The sequence below is a fragment of the Pollicipes pollicipes genome, unplaced genomic scaffold (assembly GCF_011947565.3).
Source record: "Pollicipes pollicipes isolate AB1234 unplaced genomic scaffold, Ppol_2.1 Scaffold_3447;HRSCAF=4054_pilon_pilon_pilon, whole genome shotgun sequence".
In the NCBI taxonomy this organism is placed as follows: Eukaryota; Metazoa; Arthropoda; class Thecostraca; order Pollicipedomorpha; family Pollicipedidae; genus Pollicipes; species Pollicipes pollicipes.
The window spans coordinates 33,006,935-33,029,287 of record NW_023596297.1 but is presented as its reverse complement, the minus strand read 5'-3'; the positions used below and the strand labels follow the sequence as shown (position 1 = coordinate 33,029,287).

The following is a 22,353-nucleotide window of genomic DNA, read 5'->3' as shown; positions in this document are numbered from 1 at the left end:
CGAACACCCCAGCCTCCACTCCAGCAGCGGCGGCGGTGGTCGGCTCACACGTCCGAGTAGTCTGTGGGCACCGTCTGGCCGAAGCGGCGTAGCTCGGCCTTGATGGCGCGTATGAGTGGCACGGCCGGGTCGTCGGCTGCCAGCCCGGCCTCCGGCGCCAGCGGCGAGAGCACGCGCCGTGGCATCGGCGTCGACTCGACGCCCGTGCGGCCCGGCAGCAGCTGCAGCGACGGCGGTCCGCCGGCGTCGGCGTCGCCGGCGGTTGCGGCGGCGGCTGCGGCGGCGGCTGCGGCGGCGGCTGCGGTCGGACGGCGCGTCAGGTCGTCAGTGGTGGTCCAGGCCGACTTGTGGCCCGGAGAGAGGCGCACCTGGGTGGGCACCGAGCGGCGCTCGAGCGCGCTGGCCGGCCGCGGTGGCGGGTCACGCCCGCTCACCTCTGCGTCGATGTCAGATCTGGAACGGCGGCGCGCGGCGGTTATTGGTGGGCGGGGCGGCGCAGGCCGGCCGCGGAGGAACGGGCGGCTCCGACATGCTGGCCACCAGGCCTACCGTCATGCGTGGTACGGTTGACAGGCGATGAGCTCGAAGCTTCTGACGTTATTGACGATTAAGTGGATTGCTGGTCACATTTCTTCAGCCCTCTGCTAAAGCAAGGGCAGTTGTTTACTCAATAACTCAATTTGGGATATGTCTCGGGATAGATAATTAGCTTAGGACAGCTTGGGGCTTCCACTCAAACTAGTTAATTATTCGCATGCCGTTCGTAGTAATATTTACTGTTACGGTTTACTAACAAACGTGGGGCAGCTAAACTAACTATTCCAGCATGTGATTTAGATAAAAAGAGGCTTGCTTAACTCTTATCGTTACGTTAGGTTCAAAGGACCAGCATCCAGCCATGCATGGAGTTTGATTTTTTACCTTGCTGTATTGCGGGTAACCACAAAGCCGCGTTGACGTCTTTTGATGACTTTATGTGCAATGCCAGTCATATAGTTTCAAAAGGCACTGGTCCTTCGGCAGCACTTACCTAATTTAAAATCCTTTTGTGTGGAGAACGTGGGATTCTCTCTCACCAGTTTATGGGCGACAAATCAGAATATTTTTGCAAATATAAATGGCAGGGCACTGAGCAAACACGAGCGGTACGACAGCAAGCACAGAAGCGTGGCCATAGTATAAAATGCATGTGGCATCCATGATCGTATAAAGCAGTAACAATGTTGCGGCAGCAACAATGGAAAAGCACGAAACACTATTTCTACAAAAGTATTCGAATGCAGGAGAGCGCGTGCGTTAGACCGGTGCCGCGGTTTGCGCGGTTCGTGTGCAAGCATAGCAGAGCGCCTTGATTTCAGTCCGCCGGACAGTCGTGAGCGTCTGCTCTGACTGGTGTCAGGTCATTCATTGGCTGTCCTGACGCCACCATACGTCATGTTGGTCAGCCCGTCCGCTCCTAAGTCAACGGCGCATCACTTTTCGTGGACGCTTGCGCATTCAGCGTCGACACTGCAGCGTTAGCCGATATTGCAGGACGCCAGCATAGATCTAATGACCAACATTCGCCTGACCAAGTGGTCGCGTTATCGCTTCGAATGTCCTTCAGATCTTGAGAGACTCGGCAAGATTGGATGACATATCAGATCTGGAGGGCTCTCGTTTCGTTCTTAAGATTTGGAACGCTGGTTGCATCTTTCTGAAGCAGTTTCAAAGCCCGTACCGCATAGCTGCAGGCTCAGGATCGTCAGGGTTGTCGTCTAAATGAATGTTTTTAGATGAGTTGGTTCGTCATAACGATGTAGCTATCAGCGGCACATAGAAAGCAGCTATGACCATTCTGCCATCTAACAAAATCAATGTCTAAGCACCTTGGCGGACGCCCGTACTGCGGGAGGGCCCGCGGGGCGAGAGGAAAGCATAGCTGGGACGTGATAGCTGCATCAAGTGGTTTGCGCACATTGGACAGCAGCACAAATACGCAACATGTTTAGTGACTGTGAAAAGCTTTGCACGAGCTCTGCTTACATAAATACGAAACTCAGTGATAGCAGAAATGCATATTTACAGCACGGCTCTGATGATGTTGGAATATTCTTAAATAACGAAGCCGCTCAATTAGCTAAGCAAATTCCACATCTACTTCAGCCGCGGTCATTTGTTAAACGGGATCGTTCGCAAACACACCACCATCCTCGGCGCGAAGGCATTGATTTTGCCAAACGTTGTGGCGTTAGCGTACTGCATTCACCGACAACAACTATTGAGAGTTCGATCTGGAGATGAAGTTGGCAGTACCTGTGGAATCCTCCTCTATAACAATGGGTACAATCCTGCAAAAACGGGCATTCCTTAAGCAGAAACACGTGGAATAGCGGACGAAAGCAAGAAATTCTGCTTCAGGAAAGAAACATTTCGGGATCTTTCAATGGAATTTGCCAAAAATGGCTACACACAATGCTGAGATAGAGAGTGACAGAATGAACATATCGTGCCATGATGTCCTGCGGCAAAGGAGGGGGAATTCTTTTGCGCATTTCGTCTTTAAAGCAGATGTGTGCATATTACTCGGGCGGTACAAATGAAATAAGGCCTGATTTCAATACACCAGAAAATCATCCCAACTGGAGCTCTGAAATTGTGTGGCATTTTCTGACTGTTCATTCATCTAGCCCAAAAACCTTTTAGCGCCCGGCATTGCCGATAGGCGGCTCCTGATCTGATTTTAGGAGCCATGTCGGGACAAATGGTGGGTCATGTCAGAGGCATGCATTGGGCAGATTACGTCTTATACCTAAGACCAATGTATAAATAAAATATCATGTTATCAGATATGTCAGGTCCAGAGGGAGATAGTAGTGAGGAAAGGCTCAAATGGCAATCTAGTCAATTTCCATTCGTTATTTATCGATGGCAAAGTGCTACGGTCTCGACACCCAGACTCCAGATGCCGTTGGTTATGTCATGCATTGAGTTGAGATGGACCCCTGCACACTGAGTGTGTAGGTCCCCTAGGGTGGTGGTCACCTGCACACTGAGCGTGTAGGTCCCCTGGAGTGGTGGTCACCTGCACACTGAGCACACGGATGTACCCTGCACAGTGGCGCAGCCAGGAGGGGACGCTGATGGGGCTTAAGATCCCCGAACCGGGCTCTAACGCAGCTTTCCACCACGACACTGCTGAGTATAATCTCGGAACTTGGCGATCAGGTAAGCTCTGTTGGCATTCATTTACTTCATACACCACAATGGGTGACATGTGGAGCCCAATGGCCGTAATTGAGCACCGTGACTAACAAATAGCCGAGTGGATATGTACGGTACCCAGCCCAAAAAATTGCTTAAGGCACCAGAGAAAACTAACATCGACAGTTAATTGATACGCTAGGTATTGCGCGCATTTGCGATTGTCGGGTCTGTTAGCCTGTTCACAGCGCGTAGGTACTGGCAGTGGGGCTGGGACTCGATCGTAACATATCAGCGTTTGCCTCAAAACACGGCAGCCCTTCCCCCTGCCACAAATATGGATCCACCTCTGTCCTCCACTGAGATGGTTCTCTGACTTGAGGGTGGGAAACGGATGTGAAGGTACCCGGCGACCCCGTTGCCAACCGCCTGCCAAGTAGCACCTAGGCTGTGCCGCCTAGCTCCTGTGTCATGCGGTACAGCATTTTAACACCCGAAGCCTGAAGACCAAGGACTGCGCAGACACTGGCTGGAGCAACTACTGCGGCAGGCAGCAGGGACATTTAAAGACCTTTTCAAGGGTTGCAGGCCAGCAGTGACTTCTTTTAGTAATCTTTAAATGTCATAAGTTTCAGTGATCAACTTGCTACCTTTAAGTCGGTATTTCTTGCGCTACGCTTCATAGTCGAGTGTCTGACTATTATCCGTTCCTCCAGTGGTGTGTACGCTCCCTGCCAAAGACTGCATTTAAATATTCGCCCCCAAAAACGGGTCGCGAATGCTGCCGTTTGCTTCACCTGCATAAAGTATCCCTGGGCAGCGGTTGCAAGAAATCTTACGTGCTAACGAGTGATCTCTTGATATCTGCATAAAATTGGACCTTGGTTGGTTGAAGTTTCTCGCTGAATTGAGAGAAATACACAAGATGAATATGATTTTGAAACTGGAATCTTCACGATCTTACGTACTAGTTACATACTAGAGAGTTAATGTACTAGTGACGTTTTTACGTGTTTATTTTACTTTCGGCCCATTAATGCGTATATCAAGGTATGTGTATGTGCGCCACGTATCACACATGTATGTGTAGCAAATCCTTCTCCCAGCTGGGCACTGATGCTACCAGAGCTAATCGATCAGCCTTAAGATATTCTCATATGCTTCTTATAAAAAGAAGTTAAAATAACAGAAAAGTAGACCTAAGATACTAAGTTTAGAAAATAGAAACAAAGAAACTAATCATACGGATATAACGTAAGCACGAAAGAACCAAACAGGTGACCTTGAAGTGGAAATTCATAGTAAATAGTGTGCTGGAAATGTTATGAAACATCTCAATATACACCACAATAATAAATGCTACGAAATAGAAATATTGGAAACTGCTTAAGACAAAGTAGATTCCAACATATTAGAACCATTGTGCATCCGTAACCTTGGTCACAAGCTGAGCGGACAAACATCGACTTTGGACCTGATTTAAACAATGTTGCCCAAGCAGTGCACGTTTAAATTTAGTTTTTTTTTGTCGTGGCGATAAACATTGGAGCCCTTGGCAAGTCTCTTTCTATTCTCCTTTCGGCTGAGCCCCCGTTGTCTGGACAACCGTAAACACATAACCGTTTATTGGGTGTTAAAATGTGAGGGCCCGAAGGGCCGGAATGCCCGTGATGTGCGTGCAGTGTTTATACCAAAACCGCAACTGAACGTGGAACTCATAATGTCGAGACAAAAACAAGAGGTTCAACGCGTTCTAGATTATACTAAATTGGATCATGCGACAAGCCAAGCTTCTCGGGGCTTCGCCGCAGTAATTTTGTAATCTTCCTGTTGCAGGCGAAAAGACAGCAACTCGACATGCCTCGGCGCCTCGGAGCGAGGCTGTGCGATAGCGCAGAAAAACTCATCTGTATTCCGACATCGTGGTCCCTAAGCCCTCTAGAGCGTCACATGTGTCTTATGTTACCGGCAGATCTTGCGAAACGTGGCGTGAGCGTATTAAGCAGCCGCTGCTAAGTCATTTGTAACTTCGGGCGTGCCGAAACGGAGGACGTTAAGCCGGCTGCGTGCGGGTCATTTGTTTCTCTCACGGGAAGCTTGAACATCTTTAAGCGGTGGGGGGATCGGGGAATTCTGATGCGGGAGCAGAATCCGCCTCTAGATCCACCGTCCCGGCAAACGTTGCCTGAACAGCGTCCGGCCAGATCAGGAATAGATTCGTGGCTGCGTGACTACCAGACAGCGGAAAGAATCCTACGCCGACATGCTAGACCGAGGAAAAAAGTCAGGAGCCGACTGCGAATTTGCAGCGCTGAAAAGAGCTTCAGACCAATATTTTTCAGTGGAGAGAAAGTGGTTTGGGTAGAAGCGGACCCACGGGGGGGGGGGGGGGGTAAGGCAGGCGACGGGCGAACGCCCATCCTTTCGTGGATATGTTGAGCGAACATGACGGTTTCCTCATCTTGAAATTGCGCGAGGTTCTTCGAAATTAATGGCATGCTTTTGTAGAACACGATCAGCAGTAATGACTCGGTTGAGAGACATGAACATACTTACGTCATACTGTAATGATTGATAGGAGGCTCCATCTATAAAAAATCGGGTAACATAAAAAAATGGTCGGAAGGGATCGTACTGCTGGGGTAATCATGAATGATCAGACCCCATTATCTTTATCATACTTTGATAAGGGCCCGGATGGGCTGGAGGCCAGAGCTGTGAACGAGAGAGGCCCAAACCCAGTAGAGCAGAGGGCCTAGTCATACAGATTAGAGCAACAGTCCCAAGCCGCTCTGCATCGGGAGCCCCCTGCGGCGGCCAGGATGCGTCCTGTCGATTTCCAACGGGAGGCCCCTGCAGCGGCTAACACGAGTCCTGTCGATTTCCTGCGGGAGGCCCCTGCACCGGCCAACACGAGTCCTGTCGATTTCCAACGGAAGGCCCCTGCAGGGGCCCACACGAGTCCTGTCGATTTACAAACGACTTCTCCAGACTGCTTTCCTGTGGAGTACGGAAGTGCCCCAATAATGTAAAGGCCCTGTGTGATAGACAACCAAACTATGGCAGGAGGCGCACATGATGATCGTGGAAGGCTGTAACAGGTAAGGTAGACATCTTTAGGTAGATATTCATTTATATGATGAGCAGGACTATGTCGAGGGCGAGTATGTCCCTGATAGTATAAGGATTACTGGTGCAGACATGTTAGAAATTTTTATAGAACTAAATGAGCTCTGGCATTGCATTAAAATCGTAGAAAATTACACGTCTTTGATCATGATTTAATATTTTTGCAAACACCTCAGTTCATTTATGCTTTAGAGAGGAGACTGACGATTGTTGAATCAGAAAACATGATAAACTTTGGTATCGCCTGCATTCTTAAGATAGACATGCAGAAGAGGTGTGCCCTTTGCTGCATATCTTTTCTGCAAAGACGCGCAGGAAAGATACGCTGGCTATTTGCAGAATGAATTTGTTCTCTGAACTGCTGCGGGAAGGTGCAATTCCCTGACCTATTTCAGTTAAGCGCTCTGTTTACTGAATTACCACGGGAAGGTGCAGTTCTCTAGCCTGTCGCCAGTTCAGTTCTCTAGCCTGTCGCCAGTTCAGTTCTCTAGCCTGTCGCCACAGGAGGAGAATGAAGTTCTCTAACTTGCCACGGGGTGCACTTCTCAGACCTTCTGCGTGAGAGAGCGATTCCCTGATCTGTTGTGGGTACTCTCTGACCTGTTACGTAAAAGCTTGGTTTTCTTATCTGCGACCGCAGGAGGACGCTGCATTACTCTGACATGTCTGCAGTATTCCTGTCTTGGTGGAGGAAGATGCAGTTTTCTGCCTGTCACGATAGGGTACAGTTTTCTGACCTGCTGCGGGAGCACAGTTTTCTGACCCGTCACGAGAGAACGCAGTTTTCTAAACCGTTGCGGGGGCTCAGTTTTCTGACCCACCAAGGAAGGACGCAGTTTTCTGACCTGTTGCGGGGGCACAGTTTTCTGACCCATTACGGGAGGACGCAGTTTTCTGACCTGTTGCGGGGCTCAGTTTTCTGACCCATCAAGAGAGGACGCAGTTTTCTGACCTGTTGCGGGAGGGCGCTGCTGAGCGGCAGCGCCACCTGCTGTTGCTGGTCTCGCCGTCCAGCGAGTTGAAGGCCGTGTCCAGCAGCGTGTGGAAGCGGCGTCGCATGCGGCCCAGGTCGGTGGTCGGCTCCGTGCGCGGCTCCTCCCAGCCGGAGCCGTCGCTCTCCGACCCAGAGCCGCTCAGAATCTCCACGGTCTCGGTCTCGAGACGCACCTGTAGGTCATCGGCGCGGCGCGGCCGGCGGTAGCCCCGCGGCGGCACCGCCGGCGCCGGGCTGTCCGGCCGAAGCCCCTCCAGCGGCAGCGGCAGCGCGCGCGCCGGCACGCGCGACGTGAACAGTCGCGTTGCTGCCTCGCCGCCCAGCGGGTACGTCGACCGGTAAGGGGTCACCTCGTGGGGCGCGGCTGCGGCGCCCGGCCGGCCGGCGGAGGCGGGCCGCCGCCCGCTCCGGGTGTGCCGCGCGGCCGGCTCCGGCACGGCGGCCACCGCCGATGAGGGCCGGCTGGCCGGCGGCGGCGGCGGTGGCGGCGGCGGCGGCGGTGGTGGTGGTGGCGCCGGCTCGTTGACGGGTGTCAGCGAGCGGTCGCTGCCGTGGCGCGCCACCACGGACCCGGCCAGTCCCAGCGAGGCGTACATCGAGTCGTCCGGCTCGCTGTCGCTTCCCTCGATGACGTACTTGTCTTTGCCGCGGCGACCCGCCTTGACCCGGATCAGGCGGTCGGTGGAGGGCGTGTTGCCCTCTTCTGGCGAGGTTTGGCAGCTGGCCGCGGCTACGCCCACCGGCGGCGCCGTGCCGCTCCCTCCCGGCTGGGGAGGAGGGGCGTCTGTCAGAGGGAACATCAACCGGGGAGTCCCTACGCTCACGAACATGTTTGCCGTAACACAAAAGCATGGGGTAAGAACGTGACCTTAAAGGCGTTTTCAACCACAGTGAGTAGAGTGAAAAGCGTCGAAGCTTGTGGCTTCATGCAATTCCAAGACTAAGCTTCACCCCAATGAGCGCTGGTGGTATCTAGGCGCTTTGCAATTACGTTCACTGTGGTGCCATCTCTAAAATCAGCTCCTTTCGTCTCCACATTGGTAACTGAGAAGTTCGATGAATGGCTTCATCGCCATATTCACATAATCTGTCAAGTATCGTGCGAAAAGCTGTGCGACTACAGAGACGATTCAATTCTGCAAACTTGTACATGACTATATCACTCATATCAGTGCATTTAGCTCCACGTAATTTATTATCACCGTCTGCGTGCTGCGGTCATGAGACCACAGATGTGGGCTCCACAATAATAGCGTTTCCTTGCTGTTCCAAGCCCACCAGAGTTACCTTGCCTTCGTCGTTCCCGTCCACAAAGCCCCTGTTGTCGCGTCCCTCCTCCTCAAACACAGCGCGGCGGTTGCTGATGCCCGCGTCCGTTTCGTCTTTGGCGCGTCGTTTATACCGCTTCCAGCAGAAGCAGCACAGCCAGATGAGGAAGACCAGGAGGAAGACGATGGCAAGCACCACGGCGATGATCCAGTACGGCCGGGCCTCGCTCCGCACCGGCTGGAGGTACTCTGCGGGGATGAGGGGAGAGGTGAGGAATATCCCAAAGCGAATTACAGGGCACACAAAAACACAGACTGAGAGGATTGCTGTTCAGCACTTGGAAAGGACTAAAAAAAGTCCAGCAATAGTGGAAAAATATGCCTGAGACTACAGGATAAATCCCAGATACTTTCATTAAAATACTTATTTAACTAAAAACAAAAACATCCATGGGAGACACCTAGCACTAATTTTCAGAATGAAGCACCTTACACGTACGTTTACATGATACATCGGGTCTGGCCTGTGTCCATGCAAGCACACCACCGCGCCTGCCAGGCGGCGCAACACCTCACCTTCCCTGGACACCACCGCCTGCCTCATTCGGACCACCTCACCTTCTGTGAGCACGACTCGTGCCCCATGCGGTCCACCTCACCTTCTGTGAACACGACCACGTGCCCCATGCGGACCACCTCACCTTCTGTGAGCTCGACTCGCGCCCCATGCGGACCGCCTCACCTTCTGTGAGCACGACTCGTGCCCCATGCGGACCACCTCACCTTCTGTGAGCACGACCACGTGCCCCATGCGGACGGACATTTCCTTGTCGTCGACCGCCCGGCTGACCAGCTTCACGGCGTCAGTGGCGAGCAGGGGCTGGCCGTCCCTCCAGGCCGTGTAGAGCAGCCGGGTGCGGTTGTCCTCGACGCTCACGTTGTGCACGTACACCTGAACGGGCGGCGAGCTGTCCCGCGAGCGTCGACGGCGCCGCGGGCGGCCTCTTGAGGCCCCTGACGCGGGACGGCGCGGTGCTCGGAAGCCCGGCGCTGTGTCTGAAGGAGACTGATGCATCCCTTTGAGTCGCAGTCCCCCTGGAGCTGACTGCTGCTGCGGATCGCTGGTTGGTCTCGGCGGAGGTGATGTTTTGCGTCGACGTCTCCGAGGCTCCGCGCCCCGCCGTCGGCGGTGATGGAACAGCCTCCCCAGAGGCGACGGCGTCAAGGGCACTTCTCCCAGCCCCGCCTTCAGAAGTGTCCCTCGACGCCGTCCTCCCAGCTTCATCGACCGCCGGGCCGGGTCTGTCCGCTGAGTCTCCCCGGCGACCGAGCGGCGTCCGCGCCGGGCCTGGTACTGCTCGTACGCGTCGCTGAACGCCTGGCTGAGCCGGCGCTCTACGTCACGCACGAACTCGTCGTCCACCCGGTCGGGCACGTACTTGAGCACCGTCACGACCCAGTATTCGGGCTCTGGTACCGAGCGCTTGATCGTGTCGTTCGTGCCGACCTGCGCGCCTGGCAGACCGGCGGCGACGGCCGGGGTGGCGACAGTGGCGCCGCCATCCACGGTGGTGGCGCTGTCCCGCTGACAGGGCGGGCAGGTAGCGCTGGTGTCGGCAGGAGACGTGGAGGAGGACGGTGTGGAGTCGGGAGTGATTTCGGAGCTGAAGGAGGTTGTGGTGTCAGTCGCGGACTGTGAGGCATCCATCGCGGTAGAGGGTTCGCCGGAGGGCTGTGCTGTGGTGGTAAGGTCCACATGCTCTGTCCGAGTGGTCACGGTGGGCTCGTCATCATCTGAAGGGTGCGAAGTCGTCGTTGGCGTAATCATATCGGCAGGCTCGGGCGGCAGCGTTGTCGCGCGATCGTCCGGGTCTACTATGCTTGGAGATGGTACTGATGGCACAGACGACAGCTGAGATGAAGGCGTCGAGAAGGACAGCGACACAGATGGAGACGGCGTTGGCGAGCTGACCAGGGACGGATCAGACATTCTCACCAGCTGAATATCTAGTGTTGTGCGCTCCAGGCCTGGTCTTGCTGTCCTCGCTCTGCTCACCCCTGGAGCCATATCCTCCGGCTGAATGGTGATGAGGTCGAACAGATCCGTCAGAACGTGCTCCGAGGATTCGTCGGTCGACGGTGGCGCCGCCTTCGTCACGCCCTCTCCGCCGTCCGGTCTGAGCGACCTTGCCCCGCCATCCTGCCCCGATAGAGTGGACGCCGGCGTGGCACCACCGCCCTCATCGCCGCTGTCAATTGGTGTAGCGGCCCCGCTGGTCGGCACCTCCGAAGTCAGCCCGCCGGCCGGAGACCCGGACTGGGTGGCTGTCTCCTCTCCCGTCTGACCGGTCTCCGCCGCCCCGCCGCTGACCGAAGACCCGGACTGGGTGGCCGTCTCCTCTCCCGTCTGACCGGTCTCCGCCGCCCCGCCGCTGACCGAAGACCCGGACTGGGTGGCCGTCTCCTCTCCTGTCTGGCCGGTCTGCGCTGCCCCGCCGCTCACCGAAGATCCGGACTGGGTGGCCGTCTCCTTGCCCGCCTGACCGGTCTCTGCCGCCCCGCCGCTGACCGGAGCTCCGGACTGGGTGGCCGTCTCTTTGCCCGTCTGACCGGTCTCTGCCGCCCTGCCGCCGCCCGGCACGTCCGGCGCGCCACCGGCATCCACGGCGCCCTCCGTTGTCACGTCATCAGCACCGCGACCGGACGAACCGGCACCAAGTGACGCGTAAAATATAGACGAAACAGGCTCAGTATCGACCGTCGGCGGGGCCTGTGACGTCACCAGGCCAAACTCGGATGTCGTTACGGAGGTCGGCGCGTGGTCATCGCCGTCCGCTGTGGTCCCCTCCTGATGGCCAGGCGGTGCTCCGCCGTCGCGGTCAGCGGACGTGGCCACAGCAGACGGGAGTTGCGTGCCTGCGGCCTCTGATGAAACGAGCCCACCCGGACTCACGGTCGATGCGACTGTGATTCCCGAATGATGCGCCGTCGCGGCCGGGCCAGAGGTCACATCCGGGAACGAGCTCACTTCTGGGGACGTCGCCACGGTTACGCCTGGAGACAAAGTTGGCGGCGAGGACCCGCCCGCCAAAGCCGTGAACAAGCCGGCTGCGTCCCCTTCCGTGACCTCAGTGCGCGAGTCGCCCTCGGGCGTCACAGACGCGCTGGCGATGTTATCTGTCGGCCGCTCGGTGACGTCACCGCCGTTTGTTGCCGACGTCACGTCCTCGCGGCGCGACGGACCGGAAGGGGTCGCCATCGGCCCCGAGAGGTCCGGCACTTGTGGGGATGACTGGCGCGGCGCGGCGGTTCCGGGCGGCGAGACAGCTTCCGTCGACCTCGCCGCCCCGGTCGGCTCCGCCTCTCCCCCGGCCCCGGTCAGCTGGCTGTCCGAATCAGCCGCAGGCACGGTCGGCGTCGGGCTGGTAACAGCATGGCCGGACGGCCCCGTGGGCGTCGTTCCATGACGCTCAGCGAGGTTGGTGCCGAGTCCTTCGATGTAGCTGCTGTCTGTACCAGTGTTCTCGTCGTAACCTCTCTCAGTGCCGGGTCCGAGCGTCTCACTGTTGCCTGTCTCGGTACTGGGTCCCAAACCCTCACTGTAGCCTTCCGCTGTACTGGGTCCCAGACTTTCACCGTAGTCTGCTTCAGTGCTGGGTCCGAAGGTCTCACTGTAGCTTGTCTCGATACTAGACCCGAAGCTCTCACTGTAACCTGCCTCGACACTGGACCCGACAGCCTCAGTGTAACCAGCCTCGGTGCTGGGTTCCAGGCCGCCACTGTAGCTTGCTTCGGCACTGGGTCCTTCACTGTAACCTGTATCGGTCCTTTTTCCGGTATCTTCACCGTATCCTTCTTCGGTAATTGGTCTGAGTCCCTCGCTGTCCCCTGGAACAATGCTAAATCCATCACCGTACCCCGCCGTAAAACCATGTATGGATCCTTCACTGGAACTTGCGGCAGTACTGAACACATCGTTGTAGTCTCCTTCAGTGGTAGCACCGAGCCCCTTTGCTCCATCCGTGCTGTTCTGGACTCCACCTATTGCGGCTGCAGCTGTGTCCGTGAGTCCGTTATCTCCCGAAGTGGACGTGCTGCCACGGCCGGTCGCCGATTCCTCTCCCGCCGTGCTCAGCCCGGAGAATCCCACTGTGCTGCTGGGCTCGGCCCTGGTCCCATCGGGAGTCGCAACCCCAGGCTCTGGGCTCTCTCCCCATATCCAGGAGATGTCGGTGGTGACGCCCTCTGACCAGTTCGCTTCAGTAGCACTCTCTGACGACCCGGTGTGAGTGTCACTCGCGTCTGTCCTTCCCGCGCTGGAGATGTGACTTTCACCTGCCCGTCCAGCTGCGGTGTTATTCTCCCCGGTCCAGGGCACAGGGTTTGTGGTGAGCCCTACCCCAACGGACGATCCTTCACTTCCCACTTCCGCCTTGCCATGCCCGGATGTGACGCCGTCAGTTGTGACGCCCAGCTCTGTACTGTTGTCATCTGTGGGGCTAAGTGCGGTTGGCCCGTCGCCTGCCGTGCCGCTGCTGTCCGCTGTGACGCCGTCGCCCGCTGTGACGTTGCTGTCTACTGTGACGCCGTCGCCTGCTGTGACGTTGCTGTCTACTGTGACGCCGTCGCCTGTTGTGACGTTGCTGTACGCCGTGACGCCGTCGCCTGCTGTGACGTTGCTGTCTACTGTGACGCCGTCGTCTGTTGTGACGCTGCTGTCTAATGTGCTATTGTCACCTGCTGTGACGCTGCTGTCTACTGTGACGCTGTCGCCCGCTGTGACGCTGCTGTCTTCTGTGACGCCATCGCCTGCTGTGACGCTGCTATCCACTGTGACGCTATCGTCTGCTGTGACGTTGCTGTCCGCTGTGCTGTTGTCGCCTGCTGTGACGTTGCTGTCTACTGTAACGCCGTCGCCTGCTGTGACGTTGCTGTCTACTGTAACGCCCCCGCCCGCTGTGACGTTGCTGTCCACTGTGGCGCCGTCGCCTGCTGTGACGCTGCCGTCTACTGTGACGCCCTCGCCCGCTGTGACATTGCTGTCCGCTGTGACGCCGTCACCTGTCGTGCCGCTGCTGTCCATTGTGCCGTCGTCGCCTGCTGTGGCGTTGCTGTCTACTGTGAAGCCGTGGCCTGTTGTGACGCTGTTGTCTGCTGTGACGCCGTCGCCTGCTGTGACGCTGCTATCCACTGTGACGCCGTCGCCTGCTGTGACGCTGCTGCCGCTGCGGGTCACACCGGCGGCTATGGTGCCATGCTCGGATGTTCCGTCGGTCCCGATGATCCTGTCGTCAGTTTTGACCGCCTCAGCCGACACGTCGTGCTCCGTCGGAGCGTCACCAATACCGTCGGTTGTGGTACTATCGCCTGTGGCTTTTTCCGTTGTCACGTCAGCTGCGGGGGGATGCTCCAGCGGAGTGGCACCTGTCACGCTGAGCTCCGTCACAGCACTCTCAGGAGTGCTGCCGTGTTCCGTCACACTGCTGCCATATGTGACGCCTTTCTCTGTCACATCACTGTCGTCCGTGACACCTTCCTCCGTCGCATCATTGTTACCCGTAATACCTTCCTCCGTCACGCCACTGGTGTACGTGAAACCGCCCTCTGTCATATCACTGTCATCTGTAATACCTTCCTCTGTCACGCCACTGGTGTACGTGAAACTGCCCTCCGTCACATCACTGTCATCCGTGATACCTTGCTCTGTCACACCGCTGTCACCGGTGACACCTTGCTCTGTCATACCACTGTCACCAGTAACACTGTGCTCCGTCATACCACCTTCAGGTGTGACGCTGAGGTATGTTACGTTGCTGCCAGCCGTAACACCCTGCTCTATTACGTCACTGTCAGATGAGACGTTGTTTTCCGTCAAGCCCTCGTCATCCATGACACCCTGTCGTGTCACACCACTGCCAGATGCAGCGCCATGCTCAGACAGACCCTCATCTGTGATACCGTCCGTTGGGTCGCTATGAGTCGTGACGGCTCGCTCGCTCGTGACACCGCGCCCTGTCACCTCGCCGTCAGCCGTGCCTGCGTGCTCCGCCAGACCATCATCCGTGGCGCTGTGCTCTGCCGAGACGGTGCCGCCGCCGGGCGTAGTACTCCCCATCGACAAAGCGGGCCGACCGCCGTGAGAATCGATGCCACTGGTCTCTGGTCCTCCTGGCACCGTCTGCTCGGACTGCGTGGCCACTGTTGCGCCCGGTGGCCGCTCGCCCCTCCCGCCCTGTCCGGCCGAGGTGGCCCCACTCGGCCGCGGCGGCGGCGTCCGGCCGAGCGTGGAGGAGCCTGCGGAGGAGTCGGTCGCTTCTGTCCCCGTCGGAGGGCTGTCGGTGGGGAGGACCGTGTCTGTGGTCTCACGCTCGTCCGGAGCGGGGCTCGTTGTTGCAGGGATCGGCACCTGGCTGTCTCCGGTTACTGACGAGCTGATCCTGTTTGTGTCTGAGTCGTGCTCCGTTGAAGAGGCAGCCTCATTCGTTGGATGGTTCTGCTCGGTGGAGGCACGGATAGGCGCATCTGTTCTTCCCTGACGACCGTCGTTTACACCCGTTGTCCCGCCACCAAGAGGATCTGCAGTTGCATCCCAGTTGCCTCTTCCAGCGCCTCCTGCTTCACCACACGGAACAGCGGTCATACTCGGCATAGGAAACACGGCAGTCGGCCCCGGCGTCCGGCTAACGAGGCCAGAAAAGGCTAATTGCGTGGTCGTGCCAAAGGTGATACACGAGTCTGGCGTCGAACCGACGGCAGCGGACGGACCGGGATACTCGAGTGAGCTGCGTACCAGCTCCCAGTCGACGCTCACCGCCTCCCCAGGGCGCTGCGAGCTGCCTGGACGGCTCGTGTACTGCACAGGCACCAGCACGGGGGTCGCCTCGGGCGCGACGCTGAGCGCCAGCGTGGTGCCGCCCCGGCGCGTCACGACCACTGTGCTCGGCACCACTCTGGTGCGCGTGACGGTGGTGGTGAGCAGCCACAGGACGCCGTCGCCGTCCCACTCGTCCAGAGCCTGGTCGCCGGACGGCATCCACAGGAAGAACTCCTCCATGGCGTGCCGCTGCGGCGGCGGCGGCGGTGGCGGCGTGTCGTCCGGCGCCGCCGCTGGGGGCTCCGGCTGCGACAGCGAGCCGTGCAGGACTGGCGGCGCTGGAGAGGCCGGCGGCGCGGCGGCAGCGCCTGGCGGCGACGACAGCGTAAGGCTGAGACGACAGCGTCGAACCGAAGTACAGGTGTATGAGGGTAGATGTCAGATTAAGATCATGGCACGCATTGATTAGAACGTTTGGAGAACAGTAGACTGGTTTCATACGCGGACAATGTAAAAACCCGAGAGCCAAAAATGTGTCCAAGACGACCAATCATCGCACAAGATATATGGTATATCACGGCTTACCACCAATCAACATGCCAGGCACAACACACCTGTCATTTTTCATTCAAACAGGAGTAGTGCCTGTACAGTCATTATATCCTGCACGTTATTGGTTCTTTTCTTGTCATATTATGACCAAAGCCTGCATGTGGAACAGTATATTTTTATTCGCTCGATCCTGCTCGATGAAATCACGCTAAAAACTAATTCGGGTCGGCCGAAAAGCAAACAGCTGATAAGCCTGCAGCGGTGATCCAGACGTCCGATATGGCCGATCGTTGACGCCGATACACGCGATCCCTCTTTTCTACGCCGGCGGCCACGATAGCATCACATGGGCGCGCTCATGCGTGCTCACGTGATCGCGCGCACCCACACACACAGACAACTGACGGTGTGGTGGAATGCCGCCGGCGACTGGAATTATTCAGGCAGAGTTCATGGGCCTGACGCGCCAGTGAACTGTGGTGAGCCGTGCACGCACGCGCGCTGGGAGCAGGGTCGCTGACCTCAGACACGTGACCACATCTACCAGCAGCAGTGGTCGTCTTTGGAAGATGTCCCTATGTGGGCTAATGGAGCCCTAGAAGATTCTATGGACTTCTATGGAGCTCTGAAATATGTCCTTTCCTTGGTCCTTGTCGGCAAGGCATTACTGAAGGCTGGTCTGCTGGGCTGGCCTGGATCTGCTAAGACCTGGGCTGCTGAGCTGGCTTGGGTCTACTGAGACCTGGGCTACTGAGCTAACCTGGATCTACTGAGGCCTGGTCTGCTGAGCTGGCTTGGATCTGCTAAGACCTGGGCTGCTGAGCTAACCTGGATCTACTGAGACCTGGGCTAATGAGCTGGTCTGGATCTACTGAGAGCTGGGCTACTGAGCTAACCTGGATCTACTGAGGCCTGGTCTGCTGAGCTGGCTTGGATCTACTGAGACCTGGGCTACTGAGCTGACCTGGATCTACTGAGACCTGGGCTGCCGAGCGACCTGGATCCGTGTGTTTATTCATTGATAGACAAACTGGACAGAGTCTGCACTATAGGGTTCGTGGTACAGCTCAAGACCTGACATTAAGACAGGACATAATATCGAAATAAGTGAAATCGGCCGGATCAAAGAAAATCGGGACCACCGTAGGAGATGGGTCTTTACGACCTTTAGCGTGGGACATATCGACAAGCACATGCACTTCTCACATTACGAGCTGCCGTTGATCAACATTATACCAGTCGTACCGCGCGTGACCAACGCAAAACTCGGGGTTCCAAGCTGTTCATAGAGTCTGAGCCGGCGACCCATGCGGTGCTCAAAAGAAGTTGCGGAGGCTCCTCTCAGCTGCGATAGTGGCGCGGTTTGAGCAATAGACGGCATCTCCCATACTTGTATGAAAAGACGACCGGGATGTGTCGAGATGATCGATGGATATCAAGGCCACCAATTAGCCATGAACATGAGTCATGAGTCAATGCACCAATAAACTACGGTGCGATCGATGCTATCGGTGGCAGCACGGACCCCTAGCACGGATAGCCTCTGAGCGGTGCATGTGGGCACGATATGCCCATGGAGGTAGGCAATCTTCTAAGGGGGATCATATGACGTTTTACGACCGGGTTCGTCGGAAAAACCTGGCACACATGACTAGAAATGGATATTGTGGGAAACGACCAAACCGTTTCATTGGCATTTTGCTCCCAAGAGACGGTAAGATAGCTCCAACTGGTGATTCAAGGGAAGTAACACTAACCCATATTAGCAGCCTGGACTCACTTCAACCTCAGGTATTTCGTCAAATGCGACAGTTTAGGCTGAACATATGACCCAAGAGGCCTGCCGCCATGTATGCCATCAATCAAAGAATCAGATATGTGCAAACGGCGATCAGAAACCATCAATATCCTGAAAATGGCATTTTGATCTCTACCATGTGACTCATAAATTGCTCGCAAAATTTTCAGAATTTTCCAAATCGTTCGACAACTTCCGGACCCTTAAGCGTCCGCGATAACAGTCGTATACCTTCCAAAGCGCCATTGTCACAATCGAAGGGTGGTCTCACCAAACAGACACCGTTATGTTAACAAAGTTTAGAAATAAAGGTGGGATGATCAGTTTAAACAATCTGTGTATTCCTCTGAACCACACGACATGTTATGGCCGATAATGATCCATTAAGTGGAAGCTGATGCGTAAAATACTGTTCTCCTGTTTTCAGACATGTTGATTGTGGGTTCACAGGCTTCCACACATATTTTCAATGATAGGAGCCACAGTCGTTTGGGCTCGATACTTACAGGTTGGCCCTCTTGAACTTTATTGTGGGGTCCATGTAACCTCGTACACGTTGGCTTCATTGGCGCAGGGTCAAACCAGTGAATGTATTACGTCGAAAGTAAATAGCAAAGAAGGGAACTTGGAGCGTCTGTCCTAAAAAAATACATAACCGTAACTTATGACGACCTTAGCTTAGCTTAGACCTTAGCTTATAACGTCATATATCTTACCCTGGCCTGGCGCCGAAACGTTTATCTTGCTCGAACATGCATAATTGACGACTGGACGCCTGCTGAATGTGTCGCCCATACGATCAAGAGCTTACGAGATTTGTTGGGCACGCTATCCGCAACCAATTACTGTAACGCAATGTTTGCTAACATACTACTACATGGAAGACGTCGAGTTCGTTCCACCAAATTACTTCTGCAATTTCTACGCTCAATGCCCTTATCTTTGATTATCAAGAGATTTTCCGGTCACACAAAGAAGAAAAAAAATCGGTGTCCCAGCATTCATACTATTGCACCAAAATCTTGTAGGTATCAAATTAATGTTTTTTCCCAAATCCAAAAGCAAGGCCACGGGAGTGTACGGGTGGCTTTTGCTTCTCATGGCGTGACCGCGTATAGAACATACATGGAAGCTGATCCGTTGTACATGTTTATGGTTAACGGCTTACTGTTAATATGTTTTGTAAAAACTCAAACTTATGAAACAAACATGCTTACCTCAAATCATAGCCAAACGCACACATAGATGGTAATGTAACGTAACGACAGCATTTTCAGGTACGGAGGGCACAGATTTGTACGAGGATACATTCTTATTCTCATTGAGAGGAGCACCTGCAGATTTCTGTACAATTCCTTTTGACGATTTTAATCGTGCTCTTGACAGGAAATACTTCATCATTTTGAACCCCCCAGCGCACCTATTTAAGAAGGCGAAAATCTTTCCTTCAGAGTAGCGTTGGTTGGTACCAAAGGCGCAGACCCTTCTGGGTCCGTATGCGACTTACCACAGCATGCCAGCCAGCCGACCAGGAAGATCTTTACGACGACCTGCATCGCTGCTGACGCGCATGGTCTCAGGTCACCTGACCGGGCCCTGGGGGCATGGCGGGGTCAGCCACGTGGGTCGGGTGTCACCAGAGCATCTGCGACCGCACGCGCGCCCACTGCCGGCCGCAAACTCGCCGGCTCGCTCAGAACGCCACCCCCTGCGGGCATCGGCCGCCATTGATCCGCCGTTGCTATGGAAATAACAGGTCACAAACTTCCAACACTTGACGAATGCAGGTGCCAAAAGCGAAGCGGGCAATGCGAGGGGGTAGCGCACTGGGACGTGATTGCAGTTCACAGTGATAACGCGTCGATGGCGAGATGATGGATCGTAACGATTATCGGTCGCAGGCAGGATCGGCCAGCGGCGTTGTGCTGCTGTCACCACGCGCACGAATAGGGCGGCCGTTGTGTTTCCCCACAGTGGCAAGTGAGGACACACGCGCTCGGGCGGGGGTCAAATTGACCCCCGAAAGGTTTTCCGGAATGGTTTCCGAATGGTGCAGCGTAGCCGCACCAAATTTGCGTGGCTGAACAATTAAAAGTGAGGTGAAAATAGCTGTAGCAGTTGTACATGTTTCCACATCCTGTAAATTTGGTATCTCTAGCTCTCTTCGGTCTGGGATCTCAGGGGGTCAAATGGCCTCCCACCCGAGCGAGAGGCATCCAACCGGCCACCCCAGGCGCGTGTTAATCTCCCCTTGATAACATAGCTTTCGTCTAATTTCCTAAAGTGAGCCTGACATGTTTGACAGTAATTATTTAACAAATTGCAACTGCGGGAGCCTGAGAATCAAGGAATTTCGGACGATCCATTCCATTCTCATCGGGTCACCAGAAGCCGCAGAACTTCCATCAGAGCGTAGCTCTGGCAGATGTGCGCATGCGCTCATCTGTTAAGCTCTGCGGAGCACGCGCCGTACGGCGGCGGCGGTGCGTTACCTGTTTGGATGATAGAAGCATTGTGTCGCGTTCAGCGCCGCATGGGTGCTGATCGGTCTTCTGCGCGTTGTGCTGCTCACTGCTTCACGTCCGTCCACCTCGCTCCGCTCCGCCACCGTTCATGCACCTATCTTCGTCCGCCACGGGGCGCGTGCGCCGTTGGTTTTGCCTGTGGTCGTTCTCACTGATGTCTGCGACTGTCTGCCGTGCTTGGGTCCTGTCCGGCTGGCCTCCGGCAATATCTGCCGACGTCTCCAGCAGTCACGAGACAGCGTTACCGCACCGCTCTCTGCCGGCGGCATCCGCACCACCCAGCCCTGGCCGCGACTTGTCGTGACCGGCGGTCACCTGTGATCTCAGCCAGTCCCAGCGCCGCGCACCGCCCGCCACCCACTGCGTGCTGCCGCGCGCGTCCCGTCCTGCCCCTCCCCTCCGGTCCGCCCGGGCCCGCGCTGGCTCACCGATGTGCACCGCACTGCACACCCCTAATCCAACGAGGGGCGGGTCGCGGCTGAGCCCAAGGCCGCGCCCCGGGCGGCCCTCCGCCGCGTCGGGCACAATGTGGCCCGCCAGAGGCGGAGCCAGCGCTCGAAATTGCCCAGGAGCGCCTGATGAGCACGGGCAACGCCAGGCTCGGTACTGCGGGTTTCGCTTAAAGGTATACACGGCTTGCTTGACATTGCTAGGGCTACTTTTGACTGGGGCGGGCGAAGAGGCAAACTTGAGCGAGAATGACGGGCGGGGTCATTGAAAATCTCCCGCGACATCCTGACGGATCCGCCACTGCGCGTCATCCCGCTGGACGGACCAGCCCCATCGCAATTAGAGTGTGCAGTGTTGGGTCGAAATGGAACCGTTAGAGTGTGTCCAGACAGGGAACGTATCTGGACAAAGAACGTGTGCTGCCACCGATTTCGCGTCAGTTGCGCAACCCCAGCCTTCAATTGCACGACGGCGAATGCTGACAGCGTGTTGCCGAAATCATGAAACGAGCAGCCTTGCTGTTCAGCGCAGTGCTATTGTCTTTTAATAGCTAGCTCATCATGGATCAACCAGTTAAGCCCCAAAGCACCTAACTGGAAAAATGTCATCGGCCCCCACCATTGAATGTCAGTCATTTGCTAGAGTGGAAGATGTGATTAGAAAGACAAGGCTAGTAGAAGGGGGCATCGCTTGAGCATAATTCCGTTTCAGCATATCATCACCACGTGATACCACGCTCGCTGACGCTGGCTAATATTTAAATTTGTAGCATGCTCGATGTGCGTGCTTACCAATTAACAGAACATCAAACATGCAGGTATGTGGCAAATTTAGTCAAACATACGTATGTGGTAAATGTAGTCAAACAGCGCGCATCAAACCCGCTATATGTCGCGTGCAACTGCACAGGTAAACACGGGCGAAAAAGTTCAGATCCACCTGATATTTTAGCATGCATTACAGCTAACAAAAAGGCTCTTTGATCGAGCCCTAACCACTGTCTGATGGTCAACATACAGTTCGCGCGGCACAAAGCTTGTTTTGTTATCAATAACTGATGTTAGTGAGTACCGTGAACCGATCAGTGATCAAGTTATATCCCAACTTCATTACAACTTTTAACTAAGGCGAGCAGGGTGAGCACCACGCGCCCACTCGATCTCGTGCCTTCGATCGAAGGCAGGCGGCAAAGCGTCTTGCTGGTGGAAGTCAAACTGTATTGATACTCTACAAATTATATTGATGTACTTCCAAAAACAGTAACACCTGGATCAGCTTAGCTGTTGCGTAGTTCCAAGACAAAACTCAAAACTCGCAATTTCTCCGTACTCAAAGCTTTGCATCAGATATACTTGTGCGGCAATTATTTGCTTGCAAATTTTTAAAAGCGCAAAGCCTCGTGCGCGGAAATTTTCGTTACGCAAAGCTATCGTATCTGCAAATTATCGCTCGCGCTATTCCTCGTATCGCATTTCGTGGCATGCACGGATGTTCGTGTCGTAAGTCCTCAAACACGCAATTATTGCATTCTTAGAGCATTTTTCAGCATATCCAATAATTTGCATTACGATTATTCAAATTTGCTTTTCCTTGCCTGAAGGCGCCCAACTGCGTGTAGGTAAGGTAGGAGGAGGTTAGCG

At 55.5% G+C, this 22,353-nt stretch overlaps 2 protein-coding genes and 1 long non-coding RNA gene across 3 annotated transcripts; 1 reads left to right on the top strand and 2 right to left on the bottom strand.

The window, feature by feature from the left end:
* Positions 1-44: 44 nt before the first annotated feature.
* LOC119092466 (uncharacterized) lies at positions 45-11,833 on the bottom strand. The gene is made up of 9 exons (XM_037215428.1): positions 11,736-11,833; positions 10,987-11,198; positions 9,923-10,089; positions 9,358-9,640; positions 8,594-8,823; positions 7,834-8,073; positions 7,265-7,479; positions 311-453; positions 45-136 (listed from the first exon to the last, which is right to left on the bottom strand). Exons 1-9 carry the CDS (start codon positions 11,831-11,833, stop codon positions 45-47), a joined length of 1,680 nt encoding a protein of 559 aa, XP_037071323.1.
* A 174-nt stretch (positions 11,834-12,007) lies between these two features.
* On the top strand, positions 12,008-14,714 carry LOC119092465 (mucin-2-like). Its single transcript, XM_037215427.1, has 3 exons — positions 12,008-12,023; positions 12,922-13,963; positions 14,627-14,714. The coding sequence occupies exons 1-3, from the start codon at positions 12,008-12,010 to the stop codon at positions 14,712-14,714; spliced, it is 1,146 nt and encodes a 381-aa protein (XP_037071322.1).
* A 971-nt stretch (positions 14,715-15,685) lies between these two features.
* LOC119091228 (uncharacterized) lies at positions 15,686-20,504 on the bottom strand. The gene is made up of 3 exons (XR_005093382.1): positions 20,231-20,504; positions 19,246-19,334; positions 15,686-15,756 (listed from the first exon to the last, which is right to left on the bottom strand). It is a non-coding gene; the product is annotated as an uncharacterized LOC119091228 (long non-coding RNA).
* Positions 20,505-22,353: the final 1,849 nt, after the last annotated feature.